At 40.2% G+C, this 22,622-nt stretch overlaps 1 protein-coding gene across 9 annotated transcripts in view; it reads left to right on the forward strand.

Moving 5' to 3' along the window:
- IL13RA2 (interleukin 13 receptor subunit alpha 2) overlaps nucleotides 1–22,622 on the forward strand; it is a 69,928-nt gene that overhangs the window by 27,389 nt on the left and 19,917 nt on the right. For 2 of the 9 annotated variants that reach the window (XM_047716778.1, XM_047716787.1), the window contains exons 1-4: nucleotides 14,854–14,935; nucleotides 18,104–18,235; nucleotides 19,480–19,621; nucleotides 22,242–22,365. In XM_047716778.1, coding sequence (XP_047572734.1) covers nucleotides 22,275–22,365 — 91 coding nt within the window. In that variant the 5' untranslated portion in view covers nucleotides 14,854–14,935; nucleotides 18,104–18,235; nucleotides 19,480–19,621; nucleotides 22,242–22,274. Of the gene's footprint in view, nucleotides 1–14,834; nucleotides 14,936–18,103; nucleotides 18,236–19,479; nucleotides 19,622–21,875; nucleotides 21,951–22,241; nucleotides 22,366–22,622 lie in introns of those variants that run through there. The other 7 variants (XM_047716780.1, XM_047716781.1, XM_047716779.1 and 4 more) reach the window with 6 other exon arrangements.

The raw sequence follows: 22,622 nt of genomic DNA on the forward strand, positions 1-22,622 counted from the left end.
AATATGTTCTTTAAGCTACCCTGTATTCAGTGTTCTGCCAAGAAAGTAAGATACGCAATTTCAGTTAATATTTGATCCTCCTACCACGTTATGCAAATATTCTGAGGCCTTAGGCAACACCAAAATACTAGAGAGGCCCTTTTGGTCACTGATCTTTACTTTTCTGTCAATTCTCTGATACAGTCTTTGAGATACTATTTTGTCTCAACCAAGGATGGTCCTTTCAGGTTTGCCTGCTACCATTGAATGCTGAGCTGTTCTCTCTGCCAGACCCTTGACTTCTTTTTTTCTAAAGTATTTGTTCTTTCCGGGGTGCTGGGTGTCTCAGATGGTTAAGCTTCTGCCTTTGGCTCAGGTTATGATCCCAGGGTCCTGGATCAAAGCCCCAAGTCAGGCTCCCTCAGCAGGGAGCCTGCTTCTCCCTCTGCCTGCCTTGCCTACTGCTCTCCCTGCTTGTGCTCTCTCACTCTCTCTGTCAAATAAATAAAGTCTTTAAAAAGAAAAAGTATTTGTTCCTTTCCCTCCTGAGTACCCTAAAAGGAATTTCATTTGTCTTCTTTTAAGACTTGCATTGGCACTCCTAAGCATAATCTCTCCTATGAGCTTGATTTTTGGCAATACAAAAGCTAGGAGGGTAAGTCTGTGTGCACAACTTCTGCTTTTAGTCTTGGTAACAGGGGAGGAGGAAACCCCTTAGGTGAGGTAAGGAAAATTAAAAAAAAAAGACTGGTTATCTTCTTGAAAAGAGAGGGAGAAGAAAAAAAGCTTTGAGCATATAAATACAAATAATTATCTCAAAATATGTTGCCGTATACTTGTCTGTTTATGAGTCTCTTCCCTTCATTAAATTGCAAGTGCCTTTTAATGTTTTGTGGAATTTCATTTCCTAATATTTCAATAGAGAGTGTAGACATAATTCACAGTTTAGTCTGGGAGAAGGTGTACTCAGAAAGCATAGAGAGGGAAGTGTTGCTACCTGAGCTAAATCTCAGTGACGAGGAGTAATCCATGACTAGGCTAGATAAAACAGTATTAGTCTCGGGAGACCTGTATAGACAAAAGTTTAGAGATAAAATAAGACCCTACTTTTTAAGATCTACATGTAGGAAATGAGACTGAAAGTGCTGGTAAGGTCCAGGTAATGAAAAGTATTGACTGCCATGCTAAAGAGTTTATTCTTCATTTTATGAGAGGCAATACAGCATAGAGGTTAGGGCACCAACTTGGGAATGACATTTGCCTGGCTCTGAATCTGGCCCCATCACTTACTAGCTATGAGACCCTGCAATAATCTTTTAGTGTTTCTGTGCCTCAGTTTCCTTATTTGTAAAATGTGATGACACCAGTACCTGTCTCATAACGCTGTGATGAGGATTAAGTGAATTAATATAGGAAAACCTTTTCAGAAGCACTGGCACAATTGAATTATGAGCTGCTATTAAAAATTATTCTGTAGGGCAATGTGAAGTTGGTGAAGGAGTTTGAATGGGCATATTTGTGTTTTGAAAAGGTCACACTGACTACAGCGTGGAAAATGACATGAATCTGTCCTGTTAGAAGATGGAAATGCATCAGGAGCTTATTGTAGTTGATCAGTCAAGAGATGTTAAGGGCTAAGATTAGGGTCGTGTCAGTGAAGATGAAGTGATTATGGATGGACCTCTAAGGTATTTAGAGAATGGAATCTTTATATTGTGTGTATGTGTGTGTATGAAATGGTGATTGAAGATAAATGAGAAAAAGGAATCTAGGATGACTCCTATGTTTCTATTTTAGGGCACTGCTTGAGAAGTCACACTACTGTTTGGTACTGGAAATAGAGGAAAGGAAAGTGATGATAAGTTACATTAATATTTTGAGTATTCATAGTTCCCATGTGTATTCATGTTCTTTGAAACAGAGAAAACTATTTCAAAACTGTTACATTGTCTATCAGTTTTGAAATCACGTATGGAAGGATTATCTGGATATTTTAAGGTCATTTGCATAAGTGGAATTTATCACTGTTCTAGGGAAGATATACTTGTTCTAGGGAAGATATACATGCTGTTCTTTGACAAGTACTGGTTTGTTATTTGCATAGCTCAAAAATATTATTGAGAAGAATCCTTTGGTGACTCATGTTGTAGAAGTATCAAGGTACCATAACAGAGCTCTGGTAAATTTATTTTGGATCAGGAGTCTGTCAGCTTTCCAAAATAAGAGGACCTTTGGAGATAACTAGTTTAAAGCCTTAAAACCATATCAGTGCATTCATTTATTAACCAAAAACTTATTGCCTACTAGGTAATAGGCATTATGGTGATATAAAAGCAGAAGCAGTTCTTACTCTCATGGGCCTTATGATTAACTATACGAGATGATTTTTTCAGCCAGATGGAGCAACATGTGCACAAGCCCTGTGGTGAGAGCGCAGAGCACAAAATAGGAGAGTGTATAAGAAATGTCTATAGAATTAGTCAGATGCCACAATGTTTAGGACCTTGAAGATCAAGTGTCCCAAGATAAAGAGGACGCCATGGAGAATTTTTAACAGGGCAGTTGTATAATCAGATTTGCTCTTGGAGAACAGAAGACAGGTACCCTGACTGTAGAAATTACAGGGACCAGAGTAAATTCAAGGAAATGTATTAAGAAGCTATTATAGGGGCCGCTGGCTGGAAGAGCATGTGACTCTTGATCTCGGGGTCATGAGTTCAACCCCCATATTAGGTGTAGACATTACTTAAAAAAATGATTGCTAGTGCCCATTGGTGGTGATTAAAAGCTGAATTCAGTTTTTTTTTTGTTTTTTTTTAGATTTTATTTATTTATTTGACAGAGAGAGATACAGCGAGAGAAGGAACACAAGCAGGAGGAGTAAGAGAGGGAGAAGCAGGTCTCTTTCCACTGAGCAGGGAGCCCAGTGTGGGGCCCAATCCCAGGACCCTGAGATCATGACCTGAGCTGAAAGCAGACTCTTTTAGCCTGAGCCACCCAGGTGCCCCCAGATTTTTTTTTTTTTTTTTTAAAGAAACTATTATAGTAAGTCCAGGCAAATTATGATGGTGATTTGGTTTGGACTAGTACTGGAGGGGTATAGATGGATATAAGTAGTTTCAAGGGATATTTGAAAACTGAATTGAATTTGATTATGGATTGGACATGGGAGATGTAATGTCAGGTGTCTAGGGTGCCTGGTTTCTGGCTTGTACTGTGGAATGGACACCACTGATAACTAGTAAGATGGAACTACTATACCTTGAAACTACATCTCTGGCAAGAAGACCCATTTTCAGATGGAAGGTCATGATTTTGGTTTTTGGCATTTTGCCTTTGAGGTGTGTTTGAGACTTCCAAGTGAAGATCTTTTTTTTTTTTTTTAAAGCATTCTTTTTTTTTTTTTTAAAGATTTTATTTATTTATCTGACAGAGAGAGATCACAAGTAGGCAGAGAGGCAGGCAGAGAGAGAGGAGGAAGCAGGCTCCCTGCTGAGCAGAGAGCCCGATGCAGGGCTCGATCCCAGGACCCTGAGATCATGACCTGAGCCGAAGGCAGCGGCTTAACCCACTGAGCCACCCAGGCGCCCCCCAAGTGAAGATCTTAAGAAGACAATTAGATATGTAAGTCTGGAGCTTAGAGCACTAGTTTGGATGAGAGATATACGTTTGAAAGTCATTGTCATAGTGAAGGTAATGGAAGGTGTAGGAATGGATAAAATTACCTAGGGAGAACATAGAGTCAGAAGAAATGAGGACCAAAGAACTCTAATGTATAAGGCATAAGCCTAAAAATGAAGTAAAATGAGTAGCCAGAGAGATAGAAGGAAAACTGGGAAGCTGTTGTCAGAAAAGCCAAAAGAATAGTGGTTTTTTTTTTTTAAAGATTTTATTTAGTTATTTATTTGACAGACAGAGATCACAAGTAGGCAGAGAGGCAGGCAGAGAGAGAGAGAGAGGAGGAAGCAGGCTCCCCGCTGAGCAGAGAGCCTGATGTGGGGCTCGATCCCAGGACCCTGGGATCTTGACCTGAGCCAAAGGCAGAGGCTTTAACCCACTGAGCCACCCAGGCGCCCCCCAAAGAATAGTGTTTTAAGGATGGTGGTAAACAGATGAATGTCGCTAAGAGAGAAACAAGATTGGAATGAAAAATATTGATTCAGCAATATGAAGGTCATTGGTTATTCTGGTCAAGGTAAGGTTATTCTGGTGAGACCTGTTTTAAGAGAGTCATGGACTTGTGGGATGAAGGAAAAAAACTAGAAGAAAATGAAGTGATAGAGTGAGTGGGGGCATGTGGAGAATATAGTAAATATAGACAACTCTTTCTTGAAGCTTGGTTATAAAGAAGTATTGGAGCAGTAGCTGGAGGCAAATATGTGGGCAAGGTAGTTTATGTTTTTTAAGCCTTGGGAGAGATGAGCATGTTTGAATGCTAATGGGATGTATCTGGCTATATCCATATATATATCTTATTTATGTTGAAGATATTAAAGAGAAGGAAAAAATTAAATTGAAGGTTTCTGATAATCTGAACAGGGTAGGAATTCAAAACACACAAGAGGTGTTTTATCTTCAATAGTAGAAAATATACTTCCATTATTATAGTAGGAGGGAAGGAAGGGAAGATGTGGGGAAAATATGGATTCAGGAAAATGAAGGAATTTCCATCTGATCACTTAATTTTGTTTTTAAAGAGGTAAGGTCATGTGCTAAGGTTGGAGGAGAGGGTAGGAAAGGATTGAAGATGTTAGAAAAAGGCTTTTCACACCAGTCAAAATGGCTAAAATTAACAAGTCAGGAAACAACAGATATTGGTGAGGATGTGGAGAAAGGGGAACTCTTCCACTGTTGGTGGGAATGCAAGCTGGTACAGCCACTCTGGAAAACAGTATGGAGATTCCTTTAAAAATTCAACATAGAGGGACACCTGGGTGGCTCAGTTGGTTGGACAACTGCCTTCGGCTCAGGTCATGATCCTGGAGTCCCAGGATCAAGTCCCACGTCGGGCTCCCAGCTCCACGGGGAGTCTGCTTCTCTCTCTGATCTTCTCCTCGCTCATGCTCTCTCTCACTGTCTCTCTCTCAAATAAATAAAATCTTTAAAAAAAAAAATTCAAAATAGAGCTACCCTGGGGCGCTTGGGTGACTCAGTGGGTTAAGTCACTGCCTTTGGCTCGGGTCATGGTCTCAGGGTCCTGGGATCGAGCTCCCCCTCTACTCAGCAGGGAGCCCACTTCCGCCTCTGTCTCTGCCTATCTCTCTGCCTATTTGTGATCTCTGTCAAATAAATAAATAAAATCTTAAAAAAAAAAAGATAGAGCTACTCTATGACCCAGCAGTCGTACTACTGGGTATTTACCATAAAGATCCAAATGTAGTGATCCAAAGGGGCACGTGCACCCAAATGTTTATAGCAGCAATGCCCACAATAGCCAATCTATGGACAGAACCTAGATGTCCATCAACAGATGGATGGATAAAGAAGATGTGGTATACATATATATAATGGAATACTATGCAACCATCAAAAGAAACAAAACCTTGCCATTTGCAACAATGTGGATGGAACTAGAGGGTATTAGGCTGAGCGAAATAAGCCAATCAGAGAGAGACAATTATCATATGATCTCCTTGATATGAGGAATTTGAGAGCCAAAGTGGCATGTTATGGGGGGTGGGGAAGGAAAAAATGGAACAAGATGGGATCGGGAGGGAGACAAACCATAAAGGACTCTTAATCTCAGGAAACAAACTGAGGGTTGCTGGGGGGTGGGGGTACGGATAGGGTAGCTGGGTTATGGACATTGGGGAAAATATGTGCTATGGTGGGTGCTATGAAATATGTAAGCCTGATGGTTCACAGACCTGTACCCCTGGGGTAAATAATACATTATATATATATATACATATATGTATATATATATATTTATTTTATGATTTTGTTTATTTATTTGAAAGAGACAGTGAGAGAGGAAACACAAGCAGGGGAGGAGGGAGCGGGAGAAGCAGACTCCCCACTGAGCAGGGAGCCTGATGCCGGTGGTGCTTGATATCAGGACCCTAAGTTCATGACCTGAGCTGAAGGCAGACGCCTAAGGACTAAGCCACCCAGGCGCCCCTACATAATATGTTAATTAAAAAAAAGAAGTTGAACAGAGACATATAATAATGTTTTTGAGTAGTAGGGTGGATTTATATAAAATGGAATGTTAGGATTTTATCATGGAATAACCGAGCGTGGGACTTGTTCCATCAGCACTTACCTGCTCAATGAGAGGCACAGGGGGGACTTAAGAGTTAAATTCATTTAGGGTTGGGATTTTGTTAGGAAGTTATGATACAAAAGCAGAGAGGCAAATTTATTTTGGGATAGGGAAGCCAATCTAGATGACATAAAGAAGGGAAACAAGACCAAATCTGATGGATGAATTTGGGAAAAAATAGTCAAGTCTTTGCAAAGCAGAAAAATAAACAGAGTGGCAGTACTTAAAGACCTAAGCTAGAATGAAATGAGATTATGGGAAAATCATTCAATTTCTCTGGCCTCTGTTTTCTCATTTATTTTTAAGCCAGGGTGATAGATGGTGGAAACTAATTTCTACACATATCTTGTTGTGTTTTGGTAGTAAGTATCAATAGACTGGGATGGGCCTAGGAACTCCTGAGGAGCACCCTACCCACTTCTAAGGAATGAAGTGGAGTTAGTGGGTAGGAGGTATTCGTCATTCTAACTTTCCCATGGATGTTAAGGTAAAGGAAGACAAAATCGTGTTCTAAAGGTGTAATTCTATTACAAGTAGTGTTCTTTCCCCTAGGCGTGTTTGACTTTGCTCATCCAGCAGTGACTAATCACTAATAATGGCATTAGCCATTTGCTTTGTCTGGCACTTTTGCAGGAAGAACAATGTACATTGTTGATGGAATCAGTACTGATTTATTGAGAGGAAACTTGAACTCCAGGGTATCCTGATAATAGCCAAAGCATGTGGGGTGAACTGTCAATATCTGGAAAAGGAGAAATTAGGTCTGATTAAAGATATGTGAGTGCATCACCACAACATCTCAGAACACCGTGGCAGCAGCCTGTGGTGGTGGGAAGAAGTACTATGGTTCACAAGAGCAGTTATTACTAGCAGAACCTCCAGAGGGCCATAGAGTCCTCCAGCACCTGTATCCTCTAGTCTGTTGCTATAAGGACTTCAAAAGGCCTCAGAGGGGGGAATCAAGAAATGTTTTTTTGGTCACTGTAAAAAGCTTCTACTTCAGCATTTTGTGATAATATTCGCAAGTGGGGTGGTTCAAGTATGTCCCCACCCTCCCCAGCCCCAGGTATCTGGTTGCAGGTTTTTGCCAAAGGAAGTGCTACATAGTTTAAATGTGGCCCTTTATAGGAATGAGCTTTTGACTCATGCTATGTAGAAAATGAGGGGTTGGACTGTGTAAGTGCAAACATCTTTCATTTCATGGAAATTTGTGCTTGAAAGGTTATGAACTTTTAAAGTATTTTAATACACAATGCTACATACTCCTCTAATTAGGTTACAGGTTCTGCTTAAATAAGAAAGTAGTTTATTTTGCTCTCACCTGAATGTCTTGAGTTGGCTAATCTAAGGCTGCAGGAAGAATATGCAGCTTTATTGCGTCAGGTTAAGAGCGCTGGGCTACCCCTAACTTCTTGTTCTACCACACCTAGGATGATTCCCTCATCTACTTGATCAAAGGTGGCTCACTACCAAGATCATATTCTTTTTTAAAAATACATTTTTAAAAGATTTTATGTATTTATTTGAGAGAGAGAGGGAATGAACAGGGGGAGGGGTAGAGGTTGAAGCAGACTCCCCACTGAGTGCAGAGCCTGACACTGACATGGGGGCTCGGTCCCAGGATCCTGAGATCATGACCTGAGCCAAAGTCAGACACTTTACCAACTGAGCCACTCAGGCACCCCTACCAAAACCATATACTAAGCAGCAGGATAGAGAAAGGAAGAAAGGGGAAGAGGAGAAAACATTCATTCTTTTTAAAGGTAAGACCTAGAGAGGTGGTAGCAGGGGGGATGGGGTAACTGAATGACGGGCATTAAAGAGGGCACTTGATGGAATGAGCACTGGGTGTTGTATGTAACTGATGACTCAGTAAATTCTACCCCTGAAACTAATAATACAGTATATGTTGATGAAATTGAATTAATTAATTAATTAATTTTTAAAGAATTTATTTATTTATTTGAAAAAGAAAGAGACAGAGATAGCAACAGAGATAGCGTGAGAGAACACAAGCGAATAGGAGAGGGAGAAGTGGGCTCCCAGGGAGCCCAATTTGGAGCTTGATCCCAAGACTCTGGGATCATGACCTGAGCCAAAAGCAGCCACTTAACTGACTGAGCCACCAAGGCACCCTACTAAATTGAATTTAAATTAAAAAAAAAAAAAAAAGATATTATCCAGAGATTGGAGATGACACTTCCATTTATATGTCTTGGGCCAGAACTTCAGTACATGTCACATGTAGCTGAGAAGATGTTCAGAAATGTAGTCTCCATTTTGTGTGGCCATGTGTCCTGCTAAACCCTGGGGGCTCCATTGCTACTGAAGAAGATGAATATTATGAAACAGTAATGTTAGCTGCACCACCTCCAAAAATGATTATACCAATTTGTATTTCTACCAGTAGCCTGAGAGAAGGCTCACACTTTATTAATTTTGCTTGAATTATAATTTATTTAACTCTAAGTTTATAGAATTTATTTTTAAAAGATTAATTTTAGAGCAATTTTAGGTTCATAGGAAAATAAAAAGGAAGGTACAGAAATTTCCCATATGCCCTCTGCTCCCACACATGCGTAGCCTTCCCATTTTCAATATCCCACATGACTGTGGTTCATTTGTTACAATTGATGAGCCTATGTTGACCTGTCCTTATCACTCAAAGTCCATAGCTTACATTAAGGTTTACTCTTGATGATTATACATTCTATGTATTTGAACAAATGTATAATGGCATGTATACACTATTATGGTATCACATACAGTGTTGTTGCTGCCCTAAATATCCTTTGCTCTACCTATTCATCCCTCTTCATCACCCCAATCCCTGGCAACCATTGATCTGCTTATTGTCTTCATACTTTTGGCTTTTCCAGGATGTCATATAATTGGAATCACATAGTATGCAGCCTTTTCAGATTGGCTTCTTTCACTTAGTAATAGGCACTTAAGGTTCTTCCACGTCTTTTTATGGCTTGATAACTCATTTCTTCTTAGCACTAAATGATATTCTATTGTCTGGATATGCCATAGTTTATTTATCCGTTCACCTACTTGAAAGACATCGTGGGTTGCTTCTAAATTTTAGTAGTTAAAATAAAACTGCTAGAAAGATCTATGCTCTGATTTTTGTGTAGACCTAAGTTTTTTACTTCTTTGGGTAAATACCAATGAGTATGTTTGCTGGATGGTATAGTAAGAATGTGTTTAGCTTTTAAGAAATCACCCAACTGTCTTCCAAAGTGGATGTACTACTTTGCATTACCACCAGCAATGAATGGTCATTCCTGTTGCTCCACATCCTCTTTCTCAGTTGTTGTCAGTGTTCCAGATTTGGGCCATTCTAATAGATGTGTAGTGATTTTTTTTTTTTAACTGCTCCCTCAGTAGACTTTAGGGTAGGGAACACTATATCTTGCTTGTTTTCGTATCTGTAGCCTTGAGTGCAAAATGGATACTCAGGAAATGTCTGTGAAATGAAGATCTGGATGGATGCCTATGACTGTGTCAGCACCAATACAACAGTCAAAGGTCAGGCTGAAAAAATAGAAATTTTGAGGTTGCATTTTGATGAGAGGGCTCTAAAGTCACTTAGGAAATATTGTCTCACTGAAGCTCAAAAGCAGCTATCAAAAACAGTGAGAAACTGGGTAGGTAGGCAAACCTATCACTTAGGATTATGAAGTGGATTTCGAACCTTTAAGCAGATATGATTATAAAAACCAGTTCTCTTAAAGAAGGGAATGCATTTTTATGAAGGTCAGTAAGTCCACTGAAGAACAAGAAATCTCTGCCTACATACAAGTAAAAAAATAACTCTTTTTTGGGTCACTTTAGAAAAGTACTTTTCTAAAAAAGATTTATTTATTTTGGAGGGGGGCAAAGAGAGAGGGAGAGAGAATCTCAAACAGACTCCCTGCTGAGCACAGAGATTGACGCTGGGCTCAATCTTACAACCGAGATCATGACCTGATCGTGTCAGGTCATGAAACCTGATCATGAAACTAAGAATCAGATGCTCAACTGACTAAGACACCCAGGCGCCCCTATCATAAGCACTTTTAAAAAGTAAGCTTACAAGGTTACAAAATTGGTTTAATCTTCTGAAGGTTGCTGGAGGGGACGGAGGGTGGGAGGGATAGCGTGGCTGGACTATGGACATTGGGGAGGGTATGTGCTATGGTAAGTGCTGTGAAATGTGTAAGACTGATGAATCACAGACCTGTACCTCTGAAACAAATAATACATTATATGTTAATTTAAAAAAAAAAAAAACTGGGACGCCTGGATGGCTCAGTGGTTTAGGCCTTTGCCTTTGGCTCAGGTCATGATCTCAGGGTCTTGGGATCGAGCCCCACATCGGGATCTCTGCTCAGCGGGGAGCCTGCTTCCCCCTCTCTTTGCCTGCTTCTCTGCCTACTTATGATCTCTCTGTCAAGTAAATAAATAAAATCTTAAAAAAAATAAAAAAATATTGATAAATAAATAAAACTGGTTTAATCTTTAAGTGATCAAGTGATTATTCTGAAGCCAAAGAACTAATGAAAATGCATTGACAAGAGAGAATGCTCCAGTGTTTAAAAATAAGGACAGCTAGTGATCCAAAAATTTATTAATTTCTACTTAATGGAAAAGAGAAACATCAGTCAGACAAAGGAAAAGAGAGGGGCGCCTGGGTGGCTCAGTGGGTTAAAGCCTCTGCCTTTGGCTCAGATCATGATCCCGGGGTCCTGGGATCGAGCCCCGTATTGGGCTCTCTGTTCAGCGGGGAGCCTGCTTCCCCCTCTCTCTCTGCCTGCTCTCCGCCTACTTGTGATCTCTGTCTGTCAAATAAATAAATAAAATCCTTTTAAAAAAAAAGGAAAAGAGGGAAAAAAACAGAATCAGAAGAGAAAAAGTGGGAGCAGGTGGCAGAGGGGCATGAGGGAGAAGAAGCAAACAGCAAGAGCCTGAAATGATGGATTAGCTACCATCCATGGTCTGCATCTCAGATATTCTGTAAGCCAGAATACAAATCCTCTTGCCTAGAGAGATGCACTTACTGGAACTCTGGGAGTATGTCCAGTTGTATTGTTATCCCTCAGTTTCAAAGTTTTCAACATATGATAAAGACTATATTCCTATTTTGCACTTTGAAATTGGGACAGGAACCAGAATCTCTGATATTTCTCAATTCAGATCTTCAATTATCTTTCTAGACTAACAGCTGAATTTTGTATGTGCCTTATAAAAATAAAATTGTTTCTGATGACTTTTGCTGCAAAAGACAAATTTAGAGGGAAAAAAAATGAAATCTCTTATTGCTCATAGAAAGTAAAGATGTTCTATAGTCTGGAGAAATGGTACTTTTAAAAAATATTATTTCATTAGAAATGCAAGAAGTTGGCGATAGCTTTGCAAAATAATTTGAGCAGATGGAAACTATTTGTTAAAGTAATCACTGGTGAAACTAAATTTTGTTAGGTTCTAGTTGCCCTAGAAAAAATGTTCTGCCTTGGTATGATACCCTTTCATATTACAATTCTAAACTACTCTGGCCTGCATCCCTCAAATAAGAACACCTGCCATTCCTGAACAAAAATCCAAGGAGGCACACTTGGGTGGCACAGCAAGTTGTGCATCTGACTCTTGGTTTTGGCTCGGGTTGTAATCTCGGGGTTGTGAGATTGAGCTCCAAGTTGGGCTCCATACTTAGCATGTAGTCTGCTTAAGCGTTCTTTCTCCCTCAGGGCACCTGGGTGGCTCAGTTGGTTGAGTGTCCTACTCTTGGATCCTTCTCAGGTTGTGATCTTAGAGTCCAGAGTTTGAGCCCAGCCTCAGGGTCCCCACTCAGCGGGAAATCTGCTTCCCTTCTCCCTCTGCCCATCCCCCCGGCTCGTGCACACACGCTCTCTCTCTGAACTAAAATAAATAAATCTTTTTTTTTTAAGGTTTTATTTATTTATTTGACAGACAGAGTTCTCAAGTAGGCAGAGAGGCAGGCAGAGAGAGGAGGAAGCAGGCTCCCCACTGAGCAGAGAACCCGATGTGGGGCTCGATTCCAGGACCCTGGGATCATGACCTGAGCCGAAGGCAGAGGTTTTAACCCACTGAGCCACCCAGGCGCCCCTAAAATAAATAAATCTTTAAAAAAAAAAAAGGGGGACGCCTGGGTGGCTCGATTGGTTAAGCAGCTGCCTTCGGCTCAGGTCATGATCCCAGCGTCCTGGGATCGAGTCCCACATCGGGCTCCTTGCTCATCAGGGAGCCTGCTTCTCCCTCTGCCTCTGCCTGCCATTCTGTCTGCCTGTGCTTGCTCTCTCTCCCTCTCTCTCTCTGACAAATAAATAAATAAAATCTTAAAAAAAAAAAAAAAAAAGGATTCTCTCTCCCTCTGCCCTACCCTCTGGGTGTGCTCTCTCTCTCTCATATAAATAAGTAAATCTTTAAAAAAAAAAAAAATCCAGGAAAAAGTAGGATCAAACCTTCATGTGAGATGTTCTCCATTTATGTTTTTAAGAGGGAAGAAATGTGTGATTGCCTCCTAGCAGGAGCACCTATGATCTCCCTAAAGGGACCCGTGTTCCTTTATAGCAAACTTTTAGCAGAGTTAACTGTACTCATTGTCTCCATTCGCTCATCCATTCTTTCCTGAACCCACTTTCATCTGAGTTTTACTCCAGATATTCCATCTGTTCCCTTATCAATGTCACCAACTATTTCCTATTTGCCAAATTCATTAGATTTTTTTCAGGTCTCATCTTGTCCAATCAGCAACTTTTGACATTATCTATCACTCTTTGAAATATTTTCTTTACTTGGTTTCTAGGGCATTATAAGCTCTAGATTTTCCTCTTATCTCCCAGGCCTCTCCTTAGTCTCCCTTGTTGGTACATCCTCATTTTTTTTTGACCTCAATATATTGGAGGGTCCCAGATCTCAGTTCTTGGTCCTCTTTTCTTTATTTCATTTCTTTTATACCCCGGGGGACTTCAGTTGTTCCTGTGTCTTTAAATACTGTCTATATATGGGTGACTGTCAAATATTTATCTATAGCTCTGCTCTTTCCCCTAACAGAGTCAAATATCCAACTATTCATCTTCCTCCCTTGGATGTTTAGTTAGGCAGCTTAAATTGAAACATACAAAGCTGATCCCTTGTCCATCATCCCCAGGCTACATAAATAATTACCCAGTTGCCCACGACAAAAATAGAGACATCATCCTCTGATTGTCTGTACTTAATCCATCAGTAGATCCTATCAGCATCTCCACTGCTATCAACTTGATCCCCATCACCATCAGCTTTAGCCTGTATTATTGCTTCTGCCCTTTCCTTCCACACACGATGTTACTATACTCACAACTGCCCAGTTGTCTCCCATTTTACTAAAATAAATGAGAAACTCATTACCATGGTCTACAGCCTGCCTATCTTTATGAGATGGTATAAACTCTTCCCTTTCCTATCCTACTGGTCTTGCTACTTCTAGAACTGCTAAGCTGATTCCCACCTCTGGGCTTTTGAATGGACTGTTCCTTCTATCTGGGAGACTCTTCTCCAAGAATCCTTTACCTGATTCATTTCCTCACTTCATTGAGGTTCTTTATGCCACTTTTTCAGAGAGACATTCCCTGACCACCCTATCTAAAAGGAGCCCTCATTACTCTCTTTCATATTATCTTGCCTTATTTTTCTTTATAAAAATCAAAATTAGAAATTATAATTATCTGATATGTTTATTGTCTCTGTCCCATACTAGAAAATTCTAGGAGGGCAGGTTTTTTTTGTCTTGTACATTGTTATATCCCTCATGCCTGGAAGAGGGCCTGGCATGTAGTAGGCTTTCAAAACTAATTATTAGGGACGCCTGGGTGGCTCAGTTGGTTAAGCAGCTGCCTTCGGCTCAGGTCATGATCCCAGCATCCTGGGATCGAGTCCCACATCGGGCTCCTTGCTTGGCGGCAAGCCTGCTTCTCCCTCTGCCTTTGCCTGCCACTCTGTCTGCCTGTGCTCACTCTCGCTTCTCTCTCTATGACAAATAAATAAATAAAATCTTAAAAAAAAAAAACAAAAACTAATTATTAAATAATGAATACATGATAGAAATATTCATATGTTTTCCTAGCATTCCTTACTGTAATTTTCATGTATTTGCAGTTTATACCTCATGGACATGAAGAAATATACTGGTAGAATAACCTCAAAGTCATATAAACCCTGCTGTGGTGGGACTCCTGGGTGGCTCAGTCCGTTAAGCGTTTGTCTTCTGCTCAGGTCATGATCCCAGGGTCCTGGGATCTGGTGCACCTGGCTCCTTGCTCAGCAGGGAGTCTGCTTCTCCCTCTCCCTCTGCCTGCCTCTCCCCCTGCTTGTGCTCTCTGTCAAAGAAATAAGTTAAATCTTAAAAAAAAAAAACAAAACAAAAACAAAAAAACCCCTGGTGTGGTACATTTTGTATTCTGTTTTTACTTAATTGGAGGGGGTGGGGCACACTGTATTATTTACTTTTGAAGTTGTTACACGAAGTAACCCGAAGTGAATGTTTTGAGTACACAGTGTTTGCTTGCTGACAAGTATTTGGGAGCATCTGGTAGTGGGGAGAAGGGTGTTGAACAAAAGAGATTGTTTTGCCAGCTCCAGAGAAGTGGTGCCTTTCAAGATGCTGCATTACTTTACAGCTGTGACTTCACTTGAATAGAGCGTAAGGTATATTTGATAATAACAATTTGTCCTGTTCTAGGAAGTGGATGAAGCGGGGGCTTTTCTTAAAGGGTTCTAAAAGCCTGTTGGTGTTTTTGTGGGGTGGGGTTATAAACTAATAAAGCTCTGATCGTCTCAGATTAGGGACTGATTCTGAAATGTGCAAACTGCTTCATGAATTAACACTGTAAAACTGGCAGTGGCTATTGTAGCTCAAAACTGAATTCACTGGCTTTGCGCATGCTTTCGGAAACTTGTTCGCTGGATGAACTCAGGGTGTCACACAGGAAATCATCTACAGAAAGAATGTTTTTTTTGTATACAGTGTTAGAATGTAATGTTGTCAAGGGCACAAATATAATCGTATTATAGATAACCAGTTGTTAAAGTGGTATGTGTTGAAAAGAGATCCTACCTGTATTTCATTGTTCTACAGTGATTTTTATCATTCAGCATGTGCCTAACGTTTTTGTGTATTTTTGTGGGAGGTGACTTATACTTGACTAGTGGCAAGTATGAGGAATCTGCCTCATTCAAAGTTGTGTGTGTGTGTGTGTGTGTGTGTGTGTGTGTGTGTTTGAAAGTACACAGTCATCTTCAGCATTCTTTATTAATTACTCCAGTGAAACGTAAATTGAATTTGACTCACCACTAGTTCATATGCTGATTGATCCACGTATTGATCTCAGCATGTTGTCAGGCCTCAGGATCTGGCAGGTTCCAGAGGTGCTGATTATAATGCCGAGTCATGGCCATAGGCCAGAAGCTGTGACTAGACATTTGTGCACGTCGGGTGGTCTCCTGGAAAGGAGGTCAGTTATTTGGGAAGCTAGTACTTTTGAGTGACATCCTGAAACCATGCATGGATACACAGCAGATTAACTAATGAAACAGAATGATATCCCAGGGAGAACTTGTTTGAGAGGAAATTTAGCTTCACTAAAGTGAGATTAGTTGAAAGGCAGCATTATATGTTAAAAGGAACACAGTCTTTAAGAATCAGATATACACATCTTCTCTTGCTTAAATTATATGACCTTGAGTACTTTAACTTTTCTGAGCCTCAAATGACTCATTTGTAATATTGGGATAATAATACAGTAACTATCAGGCGCCTGGGGGGCTCAGTGGGTTGGGCCTCTGCCTTCGGCTCAGGTCATGATCCCAGAGGCCTGGGATCGAGTCCCGCATTGGGCTCTCTGCTCAGCAGGGAGCCTGCTTCCCCCCTTCTCTCTGCCTGCCTCTCTGCCTGCTTGTAATCTTTGTCTGTCAAATAAATAAATGAAATCTTTTAAAAAAATAATAATACAGTAACTATCAATGTTTGTGAGACCTAAGTGAGCTAATCCATATTGATGTGGTTTTAGAATATAGGTGAGGTTCAGTGGAGTTAAGTCTGGAGACAATGACCAAGGAAGAATTCTTGGGAGGTCTTTGGTGCAAAAAGGTGTTTTATTAAAGCATGGGGACAGGATCCCTGGGCAGAAAGAGCTGCTGCAGGATCTTGAGGGGTGGCTGATTTGATACTCTGGAGTTGGGAGAAGTAAGGCAAAAGAGGTTACAAAAGGATATTTATATGTTAAAGAAGAACCTCAGGATACTGGAGGCCTGCCTATTATCAAGCTAAGGTTGTTTTTACCTCTGGCAAGGTATTAACTTTAAGATTGTTGGGAGATTCCTGGAAGAATGTCACACTTGTCCCACCCTGGAGTGGGGGGAGGGGGAGGCTGCAGGGTGTCATTTTACACTTTTCTCTTCAGCTAGCCTTCTCTTCCCTCATCACATATCAAGCATCTGGCACAGAGCCTGACACCTGGTGAGAGTTTAAAAAACTATAGTTCCTGTTATTATTATTTTCTAAATCCCCTGATAAAGTTGGTACTAGAGCCCAGATCTCCTAGACGGTGTGCCTTCTCACTTAAGACCACATAAATTGTTTTGTCCGCAGATAAGATTTAAGCCTTTGCCATCACCCCACTTTGCTATTTTTCTCTCCTGAAGCTGTACTTCCCATTTTCCATATTTTCTTTTTCTCCAAGCCCTATTCTTTCTTACTGCTTTGGCTGATTTTTTTTTTTTAGATACCTTAAATAATGTGAATGGAAAGTCTCAAATTTTGTAACACTGGTTTCTCAGTCTAACGGCAACATAAATGACATGGCCATACTTTATGTGTTTTTTTAGAGATCACTTTAGTGGCATTACAAAACTCCATTATTATTTAATTCTGCAACTTGCTCACTCCCTTTATAAATGAAACAAGAAGCTGTGGTCATTTCAGATACTTTGGAATAGTCTTTTTGTATTTCTTTGTCAAGGCAGAAATGGGACTTTTCCACAAAACCGTATTATGTAAGTGACTGCATTCTTAGGCTTGCAACATTTCTGTCCCTTACTTCTTATCCATAAAGATTTTATCAGCTGTGGGATCTTGTGCCAGTCATATCTCTTCTCTAAACTGCAATGTTACTGACAATAAATATGTAATACCAACCTTATACACCTGCAGATTTGTTAGAATAATTTAAGCAGTTCTTTGTAAATTGTAAAAGATAAGCAGAATGTGTGAAGTTTTTGTTATTAAGACAAGTATCAGTAAAGGCAACTGATGATCAGTAAGGGTAGTAGAAGTTGGAGGTTGATAACTGTCTACTTATCAACTGTGGACGGATCAATTTTCCTGAATTAGTAGGAGCAAATGTGTAGGGTTACAGCAAGTTATTTTCAAAATTGTGATTAGTAGTAAGGTGCTCAGAAGCAGACTCCTCCTAAGCATACAGAGCAATTTAAGTCTTCTTATAGTCCTTTCATATACATTGTTTCCTTTAGTCTTCAGCAGGAATCTGCCAGGCTGGTGTCATTATCTCTGTTGTATAAATGGGAATTGAATTATAATTTGCTTCCAGGAACATTAGTGGTTGAGGCAGTGCTGAAATCCCAGTTGATACTTAGACCATTGTGCCTTTTGTTTTAACAAGTTCCTCAGCTATATATCTGTTTGTTTATCCAAAGATTAATTAGTCCTGTCAGCTTTTACATTCCCTGCTGTAATTCTAAATTTGTTTTAGATGCTTTTAGCCCCACCCATAACCTCCCTGTTTTGTGAATTGCAGAATCCATATCCTGGCCTGCTGGCTATTTCAGGAACACTATCTTTTTTTTTTTTTTCCCCAGTGTGCTTGTTCATCAGACAGGAAGGGAAGTGTTAGAGATTCTAATTAATGTCTCCAAAGTGAAGAAGAGAAAAAAAGAAGGACCTGTGATAATTGCCTATGATAATTCATTTCTTGAGAAACCATATTATTGGTAAGTACCTGGAGTTTCTCCAGTCATGCAAGGATTATCTTCGCCCAACTCCTAGAACAAGTGAATTATGTAGCATGGTTTTGAAGAGGTGGGGAAGTGAGGCTGAAAACAGGAAATAGTTTAGGCTTGCCATTCCAAAGGAGATTCTCAGCGGGAAACTGTTTAAGCAATAGTGTTGTGTGAAACTGAGTGGGTAGAAACAGGAAGCTGCCCTCCACATTAATCTTAACAGTGGAAAATGTCTAGCCTAGTGGTTGTCATCAAGGACTCTGGTACTAAACTGTCTGGATTCAAATCCAAGCTTCATCATTTATGGTCCGCGTGACTTACAGGAAGTTGTTTAATTTCTCTGTGACTCAGCTTCTGGTCTTTAAAATGGGAATGAAAATAGTATGTGCATCCAAGGCTGACTATGAGTATTATATGATATAATGTATGTATGGTGCTTAGCACAGAGTAGTGCCTGGAATGCTGTGAATGCTGAATAAATAATAGGAGGATTGCTATTATTATGGATATTATGACTTGTTACTTATACATTGTATCCTGGACAAGATTTACCTGGAAATGCATCTGGCAAAAAAAAAAAAAAAAAAAATGCTCAGTAAAAGCTTTTTCTTTTTTTTTTTTCTTTTTTTTTAAAGATTTTATTTATTTATTTGACAGAGAGAGATCACAAGTAGACGGAGAGGCAGGCAGAGAGAGAGAGAGAGGGAAGCAGGCTTCTTGCTGAGCAGAGAGCCCGATGTGGGACTCGATCCCAGGACCCTGAGATCATGACCCGAGCCGAAGACAGCGGCTCAACCCACTGAGCCACCCAGGCGCCCCAGTAAAAGCTTTTTCAGTTATTATTCTGCCAGAAAGGTCATGATGGTAAAACTGTGTGCTGGGTTGATGGTTTGGGTGATGAAAGTAGGCTGAACAAGGTTAGGGGAGGCTTCTAGTAAAATGGGCTTAGCACAGACTCCTTATAACAAGAAAATTTATTGTTTAGTCAGTGGAAAGGGATCATGAGATCTGGTTTTCAGACCTACCTCCGGCACACAACAATAAGTTGTGTGAGTCTGGACAGTTCATCTACCTCTCTTGGTATGTCCTCATTTTTAAAAATAAGGAGTTAAGACCAGATGGGGTTTGTTGTTAACTGTGGTTGTTAACTGTGGGCTGGGGTGGAGAGTTTACCAGAAACTGTTTTAAATTTTGTATGTCTGTGTTTTCATCCCCTAGTTTCCCTTTGCCTTCAGGTTCCTTCCCCTCTTGTGAAAAATCCTGTCTTTCCTGGTAACCACATAGTACGTAAAGCACCTCATTGTTCAAGTGGCAATCTTGTAACCCGGAAGCCAAGGAAAGAGTTGTCTTCACATTCATTTGTGTGAGAAAGTCTAGGTGGGGCCCTAAGTGCATTGAAATTCAGGGGACTCCTTTCATAGGTTTATAGAAAAGTGACTCAGGAAGTGACTATTCCATTTCCTACCTTTGCTTAAATGTGTTGGGCCGATGTAGGAAATATGTGATTTGGTAGCCTAAATCAAATTTCAGTAGCTTATAAAAGGAACAGAAACAAGGGATTTTTGGCTCTCACCATTTGTGCTGCACATGACACAGGTCTATGAAAATATATAAGGACAGATTGATAAAGAAGAGAGAACTTCAAGATCTTTCTGGGAGCAGTTTAAGGGAGTTCTGATTGGATTTGTCCTTATTAGGAATAGGAAAGGATTTCTCTTTGTCAGACCTATGTGCTGCCTTAGATGAGAATGTAACCAGAGTGTTCATCTCAATCCATGAGAGCAGCTCTGTGGAAGATCTGTTGACAGGCCTACCTACTACTTACAGATGCTTTAGAGGACAGCAATGGGTTTGCATGTGGGCAGGGAGGAATTGAAGGAGATTTATTCGATCTTAGTGTAAGGGCCTATTTAGCCAGAGCAGCTCCATCTGGTTAAACAGTGATTTTGTTGTTTATGCAGTAAAATTTAAACTGACCCCGTGCCCCCCCACCAGGGAACTTACTTAAACACAAGTCCCAGAAACCAGTCCTAGGTAACAAAGCCCAAATACAAGGGTGGGTCAGGCCAGGTGGAGGTACCCAATCAGTGGGGGCCCATACTGTCTCCTTAGCTACCAAGGAGTATGGGCCCCGCCCTCTGGGCGCCTTTTGGGCGCTAATTTTGACCAAGGTGATAGGCTAGGTCAAATATCTACTAGGGTAAATTGTAATTCAATTGGCCACCCATGTGTGACCTAGCATGACTGTGCAGCTTTCTCTGTGTGTTACAATCTCATTGGCCACCTGTGCGTGGCCAAGCCCAACCACATGGCCTTTGCCCTTAAAAGCTAGTCTATAAGGCAGAGAGAGGTCGCCTCTTTGCAAGAGACGGCCCTGGCCAGTCGGTTTGATTCTCGATGCTTGGTGCGAAATAAAGTTTTGCTTGACCTTCACTTTGTATCAGTCTCGCTTCTTTGACTATGGACTCAACATTAGTAAGAGAAATGCTATTCTCTTATGATTTTATGAGACATAGAAAAACAAGAGCATGGTGTGGACTCAGCCTGGCTAGCTAATTGAAGGAAGACTTAAATGCTGGAGTCCCAGAGGAAGGTTTCATAACCCTCAAATGTGTGGGATCCAGAATAGGGTGGAAGTACACTGGGTTAGGGATCATGTTTCTGTCTTATTTCCAGCTCTGTTAGTAACTTGCTGCGTAATCTTGGGCAAGTCTGAGTTTTACTTCCCAACATATAAATGAGGCTGGGCTAACATAGCCTCCAAAATACATGGCTGGCTTTAATAGTTTGATCTCAAGGTTCTGTGTTATAATAATTGAAACCTAGCAACAGTAGAATGTTATAGACGGTCCAGGTAGGTTGAAGAGGGTGGTACAGGGAGAGAGGATCTCCCCTGCTTAATGAATTTATGTAAGAGAAAAGAAAGGTAATCACTGAATATTGGTATAGTGACCTTTACTCCTTAACTTCCTGTGAAATTGTTGGTTCCAGGAGTATAGACTCAAGAAGTATAGAATTGGGTGTAGTGATTTTTCTTTGAAAGAAGAGTGGTTTTTGATTAAGTCGTTATGTGGAGACATGAATCCTTTAAATTTTGGTCATACAACTAATATTCTTCAAGAATGTAAAGACTATTAAGTTGTATTCTATGACAGTGAAGTGTTGTTTTAAGAAACAGGTGAAAGGTAAGATTTGCTTTCTAGAGAGGTCATTCTGGCTGTATGTGGTATGGAGGATGGTTTGAAGACAGGAAAGACTGGATAATGAAATCCTAATGATAAGTTCCTCATCTTGGAAGGGGTAGTGATAATGGGAGAGGTTGTATGGGAGAGGGAGAAGTTGAACTCCCAGGTTTCTGGTTTGGGCGACCGGAAGATGAGAATGCTATTTACTGATTGATACAGCAAACAGAAACAGATAAAGAGTAGAGGATGATGGTTTAATACTTATGGAGCAAAAAAAGTCTGAGGCTTTGGTGTAGGTTCTGTGCTTTCTTGGTAATCAGATAACTTTCAAATGCTTTTTAATCTCAGGAAAGAGTATATGTATCAGTGTATTTATCTTATTGCTACAGGAGAGTGTTGCTATGGAGATTAATGATGTCATAACTCCCACTGTGATCCAATAAGGACACTCTGGTGGGTCTGACTCAGTCTTTAGGCTGAAGGCTATTTGAAGTTATCCTATCCTGGCCAGAGCATGTGATGTATGGAAAAGTCTATGTTGGGGGGCCGATATGAAGGGATACAAGCAGTTATATGTTTATATGTTTGTCTTGCTTTTTTTTTTTTTAACTGTTAGGGGAAAATGAGCCTAGAATCCTCCCTTTCTAGGTTATTGGTTCCAAACCTGATTTTTTTTGTTTCCATGGTTCAAAGGGGCACAGTTTTCCTAATTCCTAGTTGAAGGCACACAGAGTTATCAAATGTGTTTTTAATCACATTTAGTCTTAGTTATTTGAAGTAAGATAAAGTTAAAATGTATTTTTCCTTCTTAGAGTGGAAATTTCAAGGTATTTAATATTGGAGAAATGGCTTTCGTTCATTTGGATGTGAGACACTTCTGTACCCTGCTTATTTGCACAACGTTTGTCTCTGTGCCTTCAAATGCTGAGATAAAAGGTAAACCAACAATGGAGTAGTTTTAAAATTTAGGATATTAACTCTCTTTTCAACCTACCCTGTGGAAGGGCATAACAAGTAGATAGATTATTACTGGAAATATTTTAGGAAGTCCATACACAAAAGATATGTTCTTACTAGCCATCCTCATGTTTAAGGTAACTAATGGTAACAAACATTTTGCAGGATAAAAGTCAAACTAGAAGACACTTTCTAGACCTTTTCGTACAGTCTTCTAAGAAATAGGTTAATTATCT

This window comes from Lutra lutra, chromosome X (assembly GCF_902655055.1).
Source record: "Lutra lutra chromosome X, mLutLut1.2, whole genome shotgun sequence".
Classification (NCBI taxonomy): Eukaryota; Metazoa; Chordata; class Mammalia; order Carnivora; family Mustelidae; genus Lutra; species Lutra lutra.